The sequence below is a fragment of the Simochromis diagramma genome, unplaced genomic scaffold, assembly GCF_900408965.1.
Source record: "Simochromis diagramma unplaced genomic scaffold, fSimDia1.1 OVJJ01000705.1, whole genome shotgun sequence".
In the NCBI taxonomy this organism is placed as follows: Eukaryota; Metazoa; Chordata; class Actinopteri; order Cichliformes; family Cichlidae; genus Simochromis; species Simochromis diagramma.
The window spans coordinates 1,096,038-1,115,454 of record NW_024387448.1 but is presented as its reverse complement, the minus strand read 5'-3'; the positions used below and the strand labels follow the sequence as shown (position 1 = coordinate 1,115,454).

The following is a 19,417-nucleotide window of genomic DNA, read 5'->3' as shown; positions in this document are numbered from 1 at the left end:
TTCTGACCTCTAGTATCAAGAAGGCATTTTGGCCACTCATTGGGCATTTTCTCTTTTTCAGACCATTCCCCTTAAACCATAGATATGGTGATCATCTGCTGTGGACAATCCCAGTAGATCAGCAGTTTCTGGAAAACTCAAACGAGCCTGTGTGGTGCAAACAACCATGTCAAATTCAGAGTCACTTAAATCATCTTTCTTCCTCATGTTGATGGTTGGTTTGATCTTCAGCAGGTCATCTTAACCATATCTACATGCCTGAATCAATGAGTTTGCTGTCATGTGATTAACGGCGAGAATGTATCATCTAAGCTGAAAATACTACCAAACTGTAATATTCTAATGATGCCTAAATAATACCTATTGCAGTAAACAACCTAATATTGGAAATAGTTGCGTTACCGGGTGTGAATACTCTTGATATATTGTAACCATCAGTTGTTTGTATCTGTTTTCGAGACAAAAATAAGTGTAGGTAAAAGTCCAATTGGACCAGTCTCATATACTGCGAGGCAGTCCCTGAAGGACCCATAAGTAGGTTAGGGAAGTGCCCGTGTGAAGCCATTACGTAGTTTTAAAGTGGAAAACACAGATAATCTCATTACAGTGCACTTTTCAGCTGTGAAACCTCGGGTCCTGACATTCAAGTGGATGTGACATACAGCACCCAACTAAACATTGTTCCAGACTAAGCTACTCCCCCCTGCTACACTGTGAAAACTCATCAGTATTGGATTGAAGAACATGACAAAGAGCCTGAGGTGTTGACCTGGCCTGCAAACTCCCCAGATCCCAGTCCAATCAAGCATCCATAGATGCTCTGAACCAAGGCTGATCCACAGAGACCCTCCCTGCAACTGTCAGGACCAAAAGGATCTGCTGCCAACATTCCAGTGCCAGATTTCCACAGCGTACCTCAGGAGGTCTGTGTTCATGCCCTGATGGGTCCAAGCTGTTTTGGAGGTCTGATGTATCAGGTGCTATAGCCTTCCCAAGGACTCTGTTGGACACTTTTTTGGGCTTATTTGGTAGTTTGGGCTAATATGTTAAATTTTTTTCTCTATTTTCAGCATCTCAACACCAAATAAGGTAATATGTTTGGTACTAGAAGAAAACGGTAGCTTTAGAAAAACACCTTTTGTTGGTTTTTCTTTTACTCTTTTGTTACCGTCTTTGTTACGATGTTTGCTTTACTTCCCCAACTCTGGCTAAAAGCAGTGTGCCGCTGCTTTCCTGAGTCTTTGATTGAGTCATCCAGTCAGGGCTAACTCACAATCACAACTTAAAAGATAAATTACAGGAGAAGTGTAGTCCTGTTCATAAGAGAAACATTGAAGGAAGCTGTCAAAGATTGAGAACACAAAGCTGCTTGAGACTGAACACGGACAAACTGTGTTTTACCGTCAACCATTTCAACATTTGATCAGAGCTCAGCACCGAATGTGTTGTTTTTGCTTGTAAATAGCCCCCACCCCACCCCATCTTCCTGTAACACTGCTGTTTTGCGTTTCCCCACTTTGTAAGCAAACGATAACTGATACAAGCCCAGAAGCAGATGACTGTTCTTTGGCTCTCTCCATCACAACTAGAAATCAGCATGTCGACGTGTGTTCTCACAAAGCAGTGTTTGGTTCAGAGTTTTCCTTATGAACCTCTGCATCTCTGTTTCATAATGAGGCTATCTAACCCCTCCTTCTGGAGTTTGCTTAAGCTTCATCAAAAACCATTAGTTCCTACACACACAGCCACAGTGGGTTTTTGTAAATTGCTGACAAAGAAATCACTTTAATTCTGCATCGAAGTATGCCAGCAAAAAAGAGAGCACCAGAATAACAAGCAGACACACATCTACACACACACGCACGCACACGCACACACACACACACACACACACATTAAGGAGCACGCTAGATAAAGGCTCTTGTTCAGAGATATGTACGCTTATGAACATGTCAAACAAAGACGCCAACAAACCTATGTGGTTTCCAAAAGTATGCAGACTGTTCCATAAATCATACACATGCCATCACACAAACACAAGCACAATGCAGCTGAAAATCACTGCTTATTACTTTGTCTGTACTGTAGCCTAGCTGCCAGGCTCCCCTGAGGTTGCAGTAATTGACTTGTCCAGTCCCTCCTTTCAACACGTTTTTCTTCCTCCGCTTCTTCTGTCCGGTGTTTGCCAGAGGGACCGAGCTGACACACAAAAGATATTGGTCACATTGTCAAAACTTACGAGTGAACAAAACTCTCTCGCTGTAATGAATCCTGCCACAGTGCCTACGCCGGTTCAGCTTTTAATATCCCAAATGTCCACTTCCACTGCTCTCTATAATAAATTGTAAATGCACGTCATGCTTCAAAAAGAACTTCCACTCTCTCACACGTTCGTAGGTCTTTCTTGATCTGTCGAGCTTTTCTTGCTGTTACTGTAAAGTGTTGCAGGTGACTTTTGCAAAATTTTAATTACTTTTTCTTTTTGATGAGGCCCGTTGTTGCTGAAGTGTAACTAAATGGATTGTGGATCATGGGTTACGGAAAAGGCCTTTAGAAGTAAACGTCACACATTAATTATGTTAAGTGAGTTACAGTTATAGAGTTTAAGGCTTTTGGTTAAAAACTGCGGTATTCATATAGATAAATGAAAAACTTTCAGTGTTAATTCACCTAGATTTGTATGTTCTGTAACTTAGATTGGAAGCTGGTTCCTCTGGTTTTCAAAGCAGTGTTTTCACACAGCTCGTTATCAGGCATCAGCTGCTGGAGCTGAGAAATGTGCCAAAAAATGCAGTTCTCTATTGGGCACTTGAGGCTGGCTCTGAAAGCGTTGCAACCCCCTTAAACGTTCACGTTAAAATGACATTTTTTTAAAAAAATAATCAGTTCCTTGTAAATGGTTCTTATATTGTGCTTTTCAACTCTTAATACTCAAAGTGCTGTATACAGCTTGCCTTATTCACCCATTCATACATGCACTTTTTCTATGCTTTTTCTACCTAAAGGCTTTTCTATCTACATTCGCACACCTTTATACTCTGATGAATGCATCAGAGAGCGACTTTGGATTAATATCAGGGATATTTGTCGTGCAGACTGGAGAAACCAGGGTTTGAACCACCAACCCTCCAATTAGTAGAAGACCTGCTCTACCTGAGCTACAGCTTACCAAAAGTGTAAGCTACGCTCCTGGTATTCCCAGGTGGTCTCTCATCCAAGTACTAACCAGGCGCAACTCATTTAATTGAATTATCTGACAAATAATATTGCTTTAAGTGTCATAGAGCCCATCCATGAAGGTTGTTCTTCTGTTTTGATAGTGAAATTATTCTTAGTCATATGTGTTTTGATAGATTAACATACCAGAGTGCTGATCTTAGCTGTCTTATGTCAGCAAAGAAAACCTTGCACACATTTTTCTGTGACAACATAAGCCTAACTCTAATTTTCTTTCTTTCTGTCATCCTCCATTGGTGACATCATGGCTTCTCTTGCCTTGACAGGCCATATGTACACTCTAAAATTATACACTAAATGTGTTTTGAGTCTGGGCAGATGCTTTTTCTATTAGAGGTTGAGGTGATAAAGTTCTCAAAATTAATATTAGTAGCTGCCAGGATCATACTGAGGAGGAGTTTTCTGAGCATTTCCCTCTTCCTCCTCTTCTGTCATTTTGAAAAACACCTCTCTCTCCTTGGCACAGTTTCTCAGCACTAAATAAATTAAACTGAGCCTCTGACTGTGGAAGCAAATAAAAATGATGCAAATCTGATACTTCACTGACATTAAAAAAAACATTTTGCACAAGTATGATATTAAAATGTCAGGGACATTAGCTGACAGTAGTTTAGCTGAGATTTTTTACGCTGAATATAAAAGACATCAGGTCTTTGACTTGGGTATTTTTCCCCCTATTCTTGTAATTAATGAAGCCTAAACCAGGGGAAACCATGTGTAACCTGTTAGTTTCTTTTGAATTCACTAATTAAGTCAGTCATGCACCATACAATACTTGTAAACTGAACTTAATAACCAGTTTGCAGCATACATGGCAGCACTCCAAATCACGTATTTTTTAATCAGCATCACCTGTCATGTTTCAGTTCTGCTCTCTGAGTCATTCCAGGTAGGTGTGCTTTATAGTACAAGTAGAATAGTTTTACTTTTTTTTTTTGTTTGTTACTTTGTTACTAGTAGCTGGCTGCAAATGTTGCAAAACATATTATGTGTTCCCATTTCTTTAGCTGGAGTAAAAAGAAATGTCAATGCTAACACAGTTTGGGAGGCATAAAATAATATTTTTGGGCCAACAAGGTGATTACTAAGAAGAACCAAAAACTTGGTGTATCTGAGCATGCTATGTAGTTTGTCTTAATTGGTCAAGTGGAGGACAAAAGAAGAAGTGGGCAAACCTAAAAATCCAATAAAGACCTGACAGAGGACCTGTGAGATGCATCTGGACCTCTAGTTGATTTATCCGCTGTTCATCTGCTCCTTATCAGAAGTGATGTCAGTGGAAGGATGGCCATCAAGAAGCCATTCTTCAAGAAGGGAAATGGGGAGAAGAGGCTGAGGTATGCCAGATTACACAAGAAAGTCGGCGACAACAAGGCTTATGAAGAGAGGTACACCCATTTGTAAAACACAGTTCATGGTGATGAAAAGAAAGAAACGTATGGTCATAAAAAACTAGGAAGAAAAAATAAAAACAGAAAATGGAATGCTGTTGATCATGGACAGGCCTGCTCAGAGCCCGGATGTCATCATTATTGAAGCAGCGTGGGATCTTAACAGAAAACAACAAAAATCTGCCAACATCCAAAGAAGAGCTTCGACTGTCCTTTAAGAAGCCTGGAGAAATATTCCTGAAGACTACTTTTAAAAAGCTTGCCTAAGAAACTTCAGGCTGTTTTGCAGAATAAAGTAGGCATACCAAACACTGACCTTGAAGCTTGTTAGACTTGTACAAACTCTGAAGGAAAGAAAGAAATGAAGGTTGACGCAAGATTTTTTTCCATAGTACTCTAAAGCCAACTAAACAACTAATACTCATCAAAACATTTCCCTGATTCACCACGTCTTACTCAAACTGAACACATATGGGACTTTTTAAACCCTCTTGACAGACGGCACTCTCCGCAAACATCATCAAAACGCCAACTAAGGGATTATGTGTTGGAACAATGGCATTCCGTCTCTCCAGCAGACTTCCAAAGACTTTGGAGAATCAGTCTCACAGTTCATCAAAGCTCTTCTGGTCCATCAACAATTTAATAAAAATGTATTTTTGTATAATTATTTCAAATGTACTCTAGTGATGGCTAATATGACATCTAGACTAGGTCACTACGTAAATATTTTATGCAATCTTAGGGTTAATGCACAGGGTTTATAGTGTGCGGTCAGCTTGTTGGTTAGGAGTTAATGTGTTACTAGTCTCAATAGCAATAAATGCCCTAACATTCAGCATCTCATTCCTTTAAATTCATTTTCTATCTAAATGCAAATATGCTTGTATTTAAAACAAAAACCCAGTTACAAAGAAGTACTCCCTGAGCAGGGATACCTCTAGTTGAGAATCACTGATGGAGACGTGGATTGTAGTTTTGAAGTCTGCATAATAATATCTTTACCACTGTTTTTCTTGGTGCTTGAGGCTTGCCTTGTCTCAGAATTCGTTTTGTGTCTTTGATGAAGTTGGATTGTGAGATTTACTGTATCCCCTCCTAATAATGAGCTGACTTGGAAACTGAGATAATCTTCCCCCCCCCCCCCCCCCCCCCCCTCCTACAGGAGGGAAAGGCAACACAGTTTAAATTCAAATAACTTTGTTTCAAATTTTGTGCATCTTTAGTAGGTATGGTTGACAGCAACAAGACTGAGCTCTGGGGCTCTATTTTACAATGCGATAACACTCCTCTTTGTAATAAAACAGAATACTAGGCCACGGTTTTACTCAGAGGACACAGAAGACAAAAAATGCCCTACATTTAATGGCTTTATTAACGGTTCTTGTTTTAATTATCTGCATTGTCTTGCATGTTTAACAAGCTGCATTATATACCAGGGCTTTGTTGTAAATATGTACTGGGCTGTCTTCTCTTAGGAATGAAATCGATAAATCGGGGCTCCATCCTGCTGTTAAATCACAAAGTCTCTTACACTGACATGCTATTTTGTTTCCCAGCTTTGCAGCATGGTTTAAAAGGGCTTCCACAAAATAGTCTTGTAATGTAGTCCTCAGAAGAGGCAGCTTTTCAATGTGATTGATCTTAAAGGAGAAGTCCTTAGAGATTAAATCATTTGGGTCTGAAGGTCATGGGGATACCCATTAGCTTGATGCTGAAATCCATGTTTTGTTTTTTGTTTTACCAATATACTTTGTCAACCCTGAAATTCTTTTTAAATAATAGAGGCTAGGCAATAAGTGTCCCTTTTCCGTCATTCTGTCTGGCAGCAAGAATCAGATTTTTAGCTGCTTGGTAAAAGTGAAATTTGGCTGCCTCATTGAAAAGTTAGTATTACCATTTATATGCTTCAATATGAAGGTGTATCGTTAGAAAATGGTTGCATTTGCATTATCGGTAGCTTAATAAAGCATGTTTCCTGTGAATGTCACCAAATACACTCAGTTTGTCATTCTGCAAATACATGAATATTTCAGTGTTTTTATTACAAGGCCAGTTGCATCATTCACAATAAATAGTGACTTTACTGATGACGCGCTATACACACTGTTTGTATTTCTGTGCCATTCTAGTGGCTTACGCTTCAGATTCCCCTCTCCCCTCAGGTCTGCTTCTTGATCTCTAATGATGATTAATGTAGGCTGTGTGCTTATTGGCACCACTGTGTTATTGGCATACTGACAGGACCGTTAAGATGGATAACTATGCAAGCGTGTGTACGTATGTGTAAGTGTGTGAGAGCCAGCAGTAGAGCTGTGAAATCGATTGATTTGTTTGTCTGGTCAATAAGAAAATTGATTTGTGGAAGAGGCTGAAAAACAACACCTAAATTAAACTTGGGCTCTGATTTTTTTCTGTTTGTTGAATCTTTTATAAGTGTGCCACAAACAACAGAAAACTCTGCTTTGTGCTTGAAAACATTTCTCTTTTTACAAGGCTTTTCTGTCTGTTTGTGTGTGCAGGAGATGGTCCGTCGTGGGGAGATCTTGGACGACAGCATGGAGGATGAGTTTTACCTTCGTCGTCTGGACGCCGGGCTATTTGTTCTTCAGTTGATCTGCTACATTATGGTGGAGATCAGCAACTCAGGAATCCCACAGGTACACACACATGCGCACGCACGTATGCAAGCATGCAAACTTTTCCTGGCTTGCCAATTTCTTTTCAGATTAATTGTTCTTAACATGTCTGATCACACAAACTATGAAAACAGATGGAGGTCAAATAGCTTTTAATGGGTGCAGTTTGTTAAAGTGTTGCAGTTGCGGGCACAAAAAATACTACTTAGGCATTTGACTTGCATTATGTCACAGTCTATAACGCCGTGTCACTACTGTTACACTGTAATACTGCTGCTGAAACCTTTTGTCAGGGTTTGGGCTAAATTCTACTGCCTGCAAGGTGCAACCACTGCATTGTTTTCTATATTGTAAAAAATATGAATGAAATATTGGGATAAAGATTTGAGGCAATATTTCCAAGCACTAGTGTTTAAAAGGCCTAGTATAACATAAAAGCCACTATAGTAGAGTCCAAGAATAAACATATGGAGCAAACATTAGCTTAAAGTTGAACATTTTAAGCTGAGCAAACTAGCATTAACTCAAAGTGGAAACTGTCTTTTTAGCTACAATGTTACCATTAGTTCTTGTTTATCACTAAAATACAGACCAAGTAATAAGACACATCAAAACAATCAACAATATACAGCTTTAGATAATAGGAATTCTATTTTCTTTTCTTTTTTGTCTGCATGTAGCTTCAACAGAGGGTCCATCAAATTCTTAACCTAAGAGGAGGTTCTGTCAAAGTAGTGCGCCACATCATGAGAGGTGAGTAACTTTATCTTCTCAATATTTCCTTAGTATCTCTGCTACTCTGCTGCACATAAACATACAGACACTGTTTTATGTGAAAACATATGGGGAGCGCTTTAACATATAAATGTGTTTGATCAATACACAAAAGGTTATTAGTATTTTTTAAGCGTTGTTAACGTGAGTAAAGAATTTTGAACATAGCTTTTTATTTTGGATGTTTATGTTATTTTACTTTGCAAACAGGCAAAGTTATTTTACAAAAACCCAAAAAAGCCAGGGTTAAAATCAATCTGTTCCTTTTTGCTGGATAACAACCTGCAGTCGTTTGTTGTGGTTTGCAACAAGTCTGTAACACGCCTTCTCCCCAGGCCATTCTTCTTTGGCAAATCTCTCAAGCTTCTACAAATTTGACGGAGATATTTCTTTACAAGGAGCTACGCATGTTTTGAGTTGTGTTTATGTTGGAGGACAAAATGACGACCCAGATCCAGTTTGGCTTCTGACTGTTGAAATCTTCAGATATCCTTCATTTTCTCAAGTCCAAACTGAGTTCTGTTGTCTTTTGGCATGATGCTTTCACAGGTGACAGCTCAAACTCTCGCTGAAGTTTTTATATTGTGGAAGAAAATCCTCAGTTTTAGCTTGATTTTACAAACTTTGAGTATTACAGTACATAAAGTTGAAACGCATCATTGCACAGCAGTGGTTTGATAAAAAGGTTAGTTTTTCAGAAGGCAAATAGTACTGCTTTTGCTTTTTCTGAAGTAATTATGTTATTGTATGCTTAGAAATGCTATGTTATAAATTCCTTGCGCCGTTAAAAAAAGCAGTTGGAAGAATTCTGACAAAAACGTCCATTCTGATAGTCCTCATCTATCAAATTGAAAGTGTGAAATAATTTTCTCCTTATCTTCATACTCTGCAAATGGGAGAATAATCTGTAGTGACACATTTCTCAGCACAGGCCTTTCCCGTGACTTTATACCAAATCTACAGGTTGATCTGGGACCTTGCCCAAAAGCGCAGATCCTTCACCTTAGAGTGAACAAGGATAAAAGTTAAAAAAACGGCGTATTTTGAAAGGGCAAAGTGGTGCCTTCAAAAGCTGCTCTTACACCCACAGAGATTTATATTACTTTCAGAGGTGCATTTTATTGACACATTTTGTAAAATCCTGTTTCCAAGTGCTTCTCAGCCTGGCAAGGAAACAGCATTTCAGGGGAAAATGATGGTATAATCGCTGTTCTTTGGCTCTGGTTATTGTTTGATAGCAAGCCTGTGCTGTTTGCCTGCCAAAGTGGTTAGGTTGGAATATAATAAAATACCACAAATAATGTCATATGCTCCTGTTCTCTTGAACAAAGAAGTAGGCCTGGAGAGACCCTGTCACTCTGACCTTTGTTTAGTATATTCTTCCTTTGCATTTGCACTAGCAGAGGTCACACTTGGGACCTTGTATGAGAGGGGTGTTTTTAATATTTAGACTGTCCTGAAGATTACGATATAGACAATTCAGATGGGAAAATAAACACGATAAAATCGAGCATCTAAAATATCCAGGCAGATGTGATTGTTTGTTTTGTTTTTGTTAATTGTATTACCTTTCTGCAGATGGTAAAACAATATGATGAAATTGAGCCTGGCTTGCAAATCTGAACTGATCATATTATCACTGAGTAGAGCAGAGACAGTCTGTCTGTCCTTTATTCACTTTTTTCACTTAGCTAGAGATTTCTCCTCGTGCTATATTTGTTTTCTGCCGTCAAAGACCTAGCAGGTTGTGTTATTTCCTTCGCGGCGCGACATCCATCCTTCCTGTATCATTGTCGGATAAAGCTCGAGGACGTGGCTCCGTTCACACACCCTCTGGCTCTCTGTGGCATGTAACACTGTAGATAGAGCCATCCGTCACACATGGCACTGCCAGCAAGCGTGGCATTTCTCCAGTCCTCCCCGTGTGCGTGTGTGCAGGAATTTGTATCCTAAATGTGGCTGTGTGACTCTTTGTTTTCATCTGCATATTTGCATACACGCACATCGTGCTTGTCCACACTATGTTTTTGCTTACTTACAGAGTTTTTGTGTGTGTGTGTGATTGCCATTAGCATGTCTCCATATTTATTTGTACGCACATGTCCTTGCTTGCTTTTATCTGCATATTTTTTAGATATTAACAAACCTTTGAGAGGAAATCCTTGCAGATGTTTACTTCATTTCTGATTCAGTTTGCATTCTGTACTCGTGCCTGCCCTTGAATGTTTTCTACATATTAATGTGCATGTTAGGTTCCCTTGCATGATCTTGATGTGACTTATTTTTCATAAACTATATTGTGTTTATGTGTTCTGCAAATAACTGTGCGTCCGCATACATAATAGCTTAGAGCCATTGCATATGTCTATCATAATTCATCTGCACGCGTGTGGTTCAGTGACCTCACCCTTTCTACTAGGCCACAGTGTGTGGAGCCATCTCCCATTTCAAGTGCCCCACCCAGTCAATGTTAAACCACAGGAAAAGGTTAAGCACATGCAGTGTGTGTCGCCTGCTCTGCTATCTTGACCTTAACGGCTTTAGCTTACTGAAGAAAAAAAAAAAAACTGCTCCGCAGGAACAATTTTGCTTGTGTTGTGAAGTTTTTGGTTTTGAATTCTGAGGTTTATGATTTGCCTTTTTTTTAAATGTTTCAGTTGTGATAACTTTATATAATAATACTTGGATTTTTACCCAAGTATTAAAGCTAATTCTTACACTTAAAGTTATGATACTAGTAGTTTTGAGCCTACAGTGGACAAAAATGAATGCAATTCTTAAATATTCAGTGTAATACCTTCAAATAAAACTGAAAGTCTCCACTTCAAATTATTTTAACACAATGAAAACCAGCCTTTGTGCCATTGAACTGTACTGTTGACTAAAACAGTACTTAAGCGACTGTGTCGATTAAGAAGTTGGGTTCTTTCCTGCAGCACATTCTTGTGGCATGAATCTTTATATCAATAAAGATGTTAGAATAGTTTTGGGGGTTTTAAATCAGAGACCACCCTGACTAACTGCTGATGCAAACTCTGTTATTTTGTTCTATAAGAAGTTCAAAAAAAGAGCTTCAAGGTTTACGCCTAGTCGGCCTTCAAGAGGTAAAGAAAGAAAAAGGTGCAAAAGAAGTCTTTACGCTGTATTTAAGCTAAAGGTGGAAGTTGACCAAAAATATTGAAACCCTTGCTCACCCTCCCATCACAAAAGAACAGTTAAGTAATGTCAAGCCCTTATTCCAGGGACTAGAAATTATGGCTCCCATGGTATCCTGTGGGGTAAGAACATGTACTAAAGAAAGAACTTGCAAGACTTAAAAATTAGAGATGGACCGATCTGATATTACATATCGGTATCGGTCCGATACTGACCCAAATTACTGGATCGGATATCGGCAAGAAATAAAAAATGTAATCCGATCCATTAAATATCAAAAAAGCACCTCACAAAACTTGCTACACAGCGTAACTCGGCTCATAACCCTAGCAAGTTGCAGCAGTATGCATCACGTGATAGAGCGGCTGTGTGTATTTGTAGCCTTGCTAGCAATCAGGCATTTCATCTCCGAGGAAGTTATCCCAGAGAGAAGTAATGCAAGTGTGTAAGTTCATCTCTGAATGTTTGTAAAGCATTCCCACGGTAAGCTTAACAACCAATATATGGAGAGACTGCCTCTCTCACTCTCCTCCTGCTACTTCAATCGTGAAACTGATCAATGATCAGCTGATCGGCTTTTCTGTCGGGAGTCTGTCTCCCTTCTTTGTTTTTGGCCCACTTCTCACCAGAACGAGGAAACCAGCGGCTGAACAACAGCAGCACGTTTAAGCTTGATAAGCTGTTGTTAGAATTTATTTAATATTACTTTCTACTCGAGGATCTTTTTCTACGTAGCTGACGGCTGGTAACTGTGCAGGGGCGGATCTAGCAAAGTTTAGCCAGGGGGGCCGATAGGGCATGAACAGGGAAAAGGGGGCACAAAGACATACTTTTCTTTCTTATTCTCATTTAAAATGTCTAGTTTTTAATAAATAATTATCTGAATCTTACACCCAAAGTTTTAATCTGATGTAAAATATATAGAAATCCATTACTGTATATAGTAACTGTTAAGTCTAATATACCCTAGTAAGCTATAGTACTTTTTCCTTTGGGAAAGTACCATCTGTGAATTCTGCAATTCTGTTGAAGAAAGATGTTGAATCTATTTAATTATTCTTGAAAAAGAATTTATTTCTGTGCAGTTTTCCCCCTGCATCAAATTAAATTTGATTACATCGATTAAGCAACATGAGGTGGAGGGTGGTTCCCTATTTTTTTTTGCTGGGAGTTTGCAACCCTATTAGTTAGGTTGCTTAATATTTCTGCTAAGTACTCTTTAAAATACCAGAATAGGGAGGATGGAGTAGGTTTAAGTTTATTAGATTGATCAGTGTTGCTGAACTATGAAATATTTTGGGCGCAGTGTATTTTTTACATACAGGTATAACAGAATAGCTTTAGTGTTGTTATTTATTTAAACTTGAGTAAAAACTTATACAAAATGCAGCAAGATATAAAAAAAAAAAATGTTTTATTGATTAAAAAACACACTATATCGGATTCATATCGGTATCGGCAGATATCCAAATTTTTGATATCTGTATCGGACATAAAAAAGTGGTATCGTGCCATCTCTATTAAAAATACAAACTATTGCATTTAATGTAAGTAGCAAAGTCCACCCTACACAGACTTTCTCTGAAAATATCAAAAATATAGACATAGATAAAAATTTATTTGTGTTTGTTAGATGTGCTGATGAAACTGGTTTATGAGAAGAAAATAAAACATTTGCAGCAATTATTGTTTTTTGAAGCTTATGTCTTGCTAAATGTTGTCATGGTATCCAGATTTTAGAGAGCTTTTGCAGTATCTTTTTTCCCACTCTCTTTGTTTGTTTGTTAAAAGGCAAACTGCATGATGATTATAGACGGTAGGTTACCCCACTGTGGGCATATTCTGTACCAGCTGTCCTTTGTTCAGTGGGATCACAGTGGCTTGAGACTGGTTTAGCAGTGTTTTAAATGACTTATGGTGCTCCAGCTGCAGCTGTAATCACGCTGAAAGTCCTATAGCGTGTCCCTATCCTTGGCTGCCGTTGCAGAGGCTGCTCCTGGAAATGATTCTCCTTGTATTCATGGCAGATCCGTCCCAGTCACTGACCTGAGTAATGGCGATGCTCACTACTGTATTGTCCTCTGCCGTGTTGCCGTGGTGACAGAAGGAGAGGGTACCAGCATGCCAAAGAAAAGGTTCTGCAGAGAGTTGAAGAGTCACGGAATCTCTGACCTCTCTGTCTGTGTGGCTGACTGCAACACCATTTATAGACATGGAGACACTGGCACTCGGTCACAATGACAGGCTGGCAGTAATAGAGGCCATAGATTATCCTGTTTTTGTTGAGTTGCTTTCTCTGAGTTGCCCCTCACCTGCTTTTCTCAGTCACCCTTAAAATTGTGCCTTTTTAAGTAAGTCTCATTCGCATCCAAACCTCTGCGGATCAAATTAAAATCCCTGATTCTGACATTCAAGGCTTTTGTATTTGCACAAATCTGTGGACGAATCTGCATCCTCATATCTGCAGATGCTGGTCTAACTTTACACTTAACTTTATGCCTAGTGCTGTGGCCTGCTATAACCTAGCTCTCCCCTGAATACTCAATGATGGAGTAACCCGAGCAGATTACTGTCATCCTGAGCGTCTTCTGACCTGAGCTCAGTGTTTGTACTTCTAGAAGCACTTCTTGTAGCGTGCTATGCTGCCTTTACTTCTAACTTCTTTCTAATGTTGCTCAAACTTAAATACATGTCTGCAGTCTCACTTCAGTTATTTTTTTTGTGGTAAAGTAAGGTCTGCTCCTGTCTGCATGCCAAATATCCTTGGGGAAAGTACTAACCCCAAGTTGCGAATGTGTGGATGTTAGATAGGAGCACTTGTATAGAAAGAGTATAGAAAAAAGTGCTTGTGTGAATGGATGAATGAGCCAAGTTGTGTAAAGTACCACTACATAAAACCACTACATAAGAACTGGTCCATTTACCAAAAAAATATGAAAATCTCTTTTTGCACTAGGGCGTCTCCGGTAATCTCACTGTAGCGTTCATCTCTACTCAACATTTAAATAAATATACTCTTCTTATCAGGTAAGAAAAGGCAAGAATTAAGCTTGGCAGAAGTGTGGGTTTAGGTATTTAAGCTCATTGTCATCTTAGTGCTTTAAAGAGCCATTTTTTTCTTCTTCTTAAATAGTTTTAATAGTTTTAGCTATTAGGTATTATCATTGTCTCTCTACAAGTTTCACTGTACAGAACAGTCAAAGAATTATGCATTTTTCAAAAAATCTCTGTGTTAGCTCAAGCTGTTTAGAAGAGAAAATCAAAACTTGGCATGAATTTCTTGCATAAAGCTGACAATAAATGTCAAACTCAACTGTACGCACAGCTTGGCATTTTCCATTTATTTACTCTCAGATTTACCTCAGACTTCATCTTAGTGAAATAAGCATTGACCTAAAAAAATGAAACTAACATGGAAGTGCCACAGACTGCAGTCCCTCGACTAGATGTAAATGATTATTACAGTAGCCAAACTCTGCTAATTACTCCGTTCATTACAACTTTGCAGGGACTTGAAATTCTGCTTTTACTGACTACAGTCTACTCATCTATACTTTTGCTGTACTGTGGGCTTTAAAGCATGATAAATGCTATCTCCAACTGAAGCATGGTGTTAAAATCATGTGAAATATTTTTCTTCTTTTAGAATTTATGAATGCAAATTTTATACATACATATTTTGACCTACAAAGGTTGACATTACTTTCCATGAGTGGCATTACAAAGTTAAAATTCCTAATGAAAAAGAATGCATCATGCTGCATTTAGGTGTTATTTGTTGTGGTGAGGAAACATAGAAAGTGTTGTTGTTAATAGCTTTCCTATTGAATAAGAGTTAGAGAAAGAAATTTATTAATCACTGTTAGGGCTGTTCGATATAACGATATATATCGGATGACGATATAAAAACGTCTATTGTTTCATTTTACGCTATCGTTTGTTTCGTGGTGTCGCAAAATAAACTGTTTACGGCAATATTTTTTCATCGTTCTGATGGTCACTGTAGTGGCTATATTAATTTCTTAAAGTTCTCTCTTTCTCTTATATTTAATATAACCACACTACGGACGGACAAGCGCCTGTTTTTATGTGTTGTCTTTAGCAACAACGACGGTAAAACAATCTCGTCACGTGTCCGCTTGTTCCACATAAACCTTTCACAATAAAGCTCAAGATCCTGTTGAGACTTTTCAAAATAAACTGAATCACCTGAAAGAGTATGCAGAGTATTTTCAGATGAGAAGCAAAAAAGACCGTCAGGTGCTAAAAAATAAACCTTAGACTCAAACGTTAGAACAGGCTTTTCCCCACAGCACGCCGTGTAATAAATACTCACAAAGAAAACGGCCGTTACAACTTATATCTAAAAATGTATAGTTTCATGCATCGGTTAAAACACTCGACTCCAGGTACACGACGCCCAGCTGGAAACACTTCACGCAAGACGAGCTGCCCGAGATTCACAGAATTTACAGAAAATGTTACATTTTTGTGATTTATATCGTTATCGGACGATAGATGTCTTATATATGAGATTTTGTGTCATATCGCACAGCCCTAATCACTGTAGACAAAGACAACTTTATGCACTTGGTCAGCTAAGGAGTTTAAAAGTGCTACTGGTTTTAAATAATGAGTTAAAACCAATTACCATGCCATTTAAGAACCATGAAATAGCTATTAATGCTCTCCCATACTACTCTGATAGATACAGATTTGTAGGATGTAGCCGTACAGTGGCCAGCAGGTGTGCTAGGCATGTCTGCATGTTAGCCCATTCTTCTTTGGAGAATCTCTCAAGCTTTTTAACATTAGATGGTCGTCAGGGATGGACCTTGATCTTCAGTTCACCCCACAGATTTTCAGTAGAATTCAGATCAGGGCTTTGTGCTTTGGTTCTTGTTGTTCTGGAAGATAAAAACGGTGACCCAGACCAAGTTTCCCTGCTGACTGCTTGAGGTTTATTTTTCAAAATAATCCTATATCCTTTTTTCATGATTCCTTCCACCTTGACGAGATTCACAGTTCCAGGTACACTGTGATCTTTGGTTGTACACCTCTCCCTTCTTTCTCCAAAGAAGTCTACATAATCTTTCTCCAGGTTATCATTAGCATGCTTCAGTCTGGCTTGAATGTGTCTCTTTTCTTGGTCTGCAACCTCACGGTCCATTCCTGTGCAGGGTCCTAGTGATTATCTTCCTTGGGACTACATTTCCCAACATGGCTAAGTTCACTCGTGTCTCTGCATTTGTTCTGGGGTCTCAAGAAATATCTCTCACTTGTTTTCTTTCCAGTGTCCTTGAAATAGTTCCCTTCCTACCTCTGCCAGGCTTGTTCGGTGTTGCGTGGCTCTCTTTGAATTTATAGTTGATACTTCTCACTCCAGTTCTTGACACGTGGAAACACTTAAAATTTTTTGTATATCCATATCCTGCTTTTTGAGCATCAACACATTTTTTTTAAAGTCTAAACTGATTTCTTTTGTTTTTGTCAGAACGATGAAAAATTAAGAAACAGGTCCTTATAAAACCAGAATTAACATAATAAATAATTTTGCCTGTTCCTCTAGAACATCTGTAAACAAGTAGTATTCTTTTACAGTATCTCTTGAGGTTCGTCCTCAGCCCTATTACATCTGTCACTATCCTTTATGTACAATCTAATAACATAAAAACATCCTTCTACCCTCAAAAGCAAAATCTTCTCTGTGTCTTTGGCAGCCATTCTTTATCCTCCTAAACCCTGCGGGCTCTTGTGAGGAAAGCCCCCCTTCATTCTCTTCTCTCTGAAGTGTCTCCCAGAGAAAAATCTTTTTTTTATTATTTATTTATTTTTTTATTCCATCTTTCTGTCTCGACATCCCTGGGTTTAATGTGTAATCCCTGCCTCAGAGGCTGGGTGAGAGAGACGCCGGATGCACGGACTCTGCCGGGGCTGCGGCAGCTGCAACTTTCTGCACATTAGACTCACAAATCGACCGTCACGCTGTCTCAGAGGGCTCGTGCCAGAGGCAGACAATAAAGAAAACAGTCAAATGTAGAGCAGTCCACACTTAAGTACAAGCACTGCACAATACACCTGGACCGGTTACTGAGGAAACAGGGTAGATTTCAGTGCAGCCACTGCTGCAGGGCGTCTTATTATAGAAAAGCCCTTTTTTTTCTCTTTCTTTCCACAGGAAACATCCTATAATTTGACTTTTTGTTGAAAAGTGATGTACAGACTGAAGAATGTCTAGACTAGAGTGAAAGGCTATTTAATAACAAAAGCCTTTTAATGCATAGTTCCCTTTCGCTTAGTCCTTTTAATATACAGAGAATAGCTTTCACTCTCCCTCCCGAAGTTACAGCATCTCTGCTCTGCTTCTTTCTAATTATTCAGCATTTTAAGTGCAGGAAGCAGGCGTCATTGCCAGTAATTTCTAACTGAACTGCAGACTTGCCCCAGGGCCCTTGATGGTCAGTTTCTCAAATCAGCTTGCATGCATAATTCAAAGTATATTTGTATTCAGTCAGTTTTAAATTAATCAGCACAAAGTAAAGCTGAAGTGAGGTGGTGTTTCAGGACCAGAGCACTGGTTAGTTTTTGGTGGCTTTGACAAAAACCCATCTAATAAATTTTTGTTTTTCTGTGAATATCTTTGCGTTTTTCTGTCTGTTTTATTGAAAAAATGAATTATTGACCCTACATTACTCTAATTAAACTTTTTAGGAAAATTCCTAAACCTGAAGTGTACGATGTTTTTCTTCCCTCATTCGCCTCCTGTTCAGTGCCGGAGGAGGACCAATTCTGTCAATTTCTGGCTCCAAGCATGTTCTGTTTAACCGCAAAAGTTAGAAGGCCCACTGCTGTGCTGTCAAGCCAACTAATCCTCTGATTTTTCTTTATGTATTGCAGAGTACGCCGAGAGCATCGGAGATGGAAAGAGCGATGAGTTCAAAGAGGCCGAGCGGAAGAGGATCATGGACCTCGCAGACAACTTCTAAGCTCACTTCTTCTCTTGCAGACACTCACGCTTTCCCACCCTCAAACACGAAGAACCTCGGTGATCATCAAACCCAGAAAATTAATGATTAAATGAACAGAAACAGCTAAAAGCATTCAGTGGAGGGAGATAGGGTTTCATGTGAGAAAGAATTTAAAATTACAGCCCTAAGTTAATGATATCCTTTTTGTCTACTTGTCTAAGTCTTGTGTCAGAGAATTGGTTCAGTTCCGATGAAGATGTTTACTGCAGACACAGTGGGAGTTGAGTTTGGAGGGCAGAAAATTGTATCTTGACTGAAACACCCAGCCAGCAAGACTACTCTCAGCAACAGTGCTGTTTATTTACTGAACTCTGGTGTTGGACACTGCAGGATAATCATGGACACAGATTTTAAAATCAGAAATTCCCCCCTCAAAGCTTTTTACCTGGCGAGTTTTTGTTTGGTCTGTTTTGTTTCTGTTTTTGTTTTTTATAGATTTAGGTGTAAAATATTTTCTAATAAAAACATTTGGTGATGGAATTCTGATGGCCATTTTGATTTTGATTAAATGTCATGTTTTACAGCGTGGGATTGGCACAGCAAGCTGATAACAGTCTGTGCACATGAATTTCATTATGCCCCCACTTGGTTACTGTTGCACGCAGATGGAGACAGCAAGCCTATATCTGCAGCCCCGTTCGCAATATTAGAATCCTTGCGGAAAGGCAGACCTGCTTCTTCTTTACTTGTCTAAACCCACCCACGGATGGATCGCAGCAGCCTCCCGGAGCTCTCAGCCCACTGCTGTTTTTCGTTGACGCTGATGCTGTTCACGCACATCAGTGAGGAGGTGGATTACAGTACAGCTGTGTACACAAACAGACCTACTGCATTATTGTCTCTGTCTTGTCCGCCAGGCTGCATCTTTGTTTGGGAGGAAAAAAACCTGTTGTGAATTACATGTTAACTGAGAGAGAATATCAGCCTGGTATCATCATTATCTTATAAGAGTAATTTCTATATAAAGACTGAATTTACACTTTGGTGACAGTGGGAAGGAAAAACTCAATTTTAACAGGAAGAAACATCAAGCAGAGCCATGCTCCGGGATAGGCATCCATCAGCCTGCCACTGGTTGGGGATACAGGGTCACCCTAATTATTATTAAGTTTCATCAAAAAGGAAAGTTTTTAGCTTATCTTAAAAGCAGAAAGGGTGTCTGTCTCCTGAATCCAAACTGGGAGCTGGTTTC

The 19,417-nt window shown here is 39.1% G+C and overlaps 1 protein-coding gene across 1 annotated transcript in view; it reads left to right on the top strand.

Annotated features, from left to right (window-relative positions):
- ctnnbl1 (catenin, beta like 1) overlaps positions 1-18,705 on the top strand; it is a 68,612-nt gene extending 49,907 nt beyond the window's left edge. Inside the window, exons 14-16 of the mRNA XM_040013699.1 lie at positions 7,151-7,288; positions 7,948-8,020; positions 18,095-18,705. Coding sequence (XP_039869633.1) covers positions 7,151-7,288; positions 7,948-8,020; positions 18,095-18,183 — 300 coding nt within the window. The 3' untranslated portion in view covers positions 18,184-18,705. The remainder of the gene's footprint in view (positions 1-7,150; positions 7,289-7,947; positions 8,021-18,094) is intronic.
- Positions 18,706-19,417: the final 712 nt, after the last annotated feature.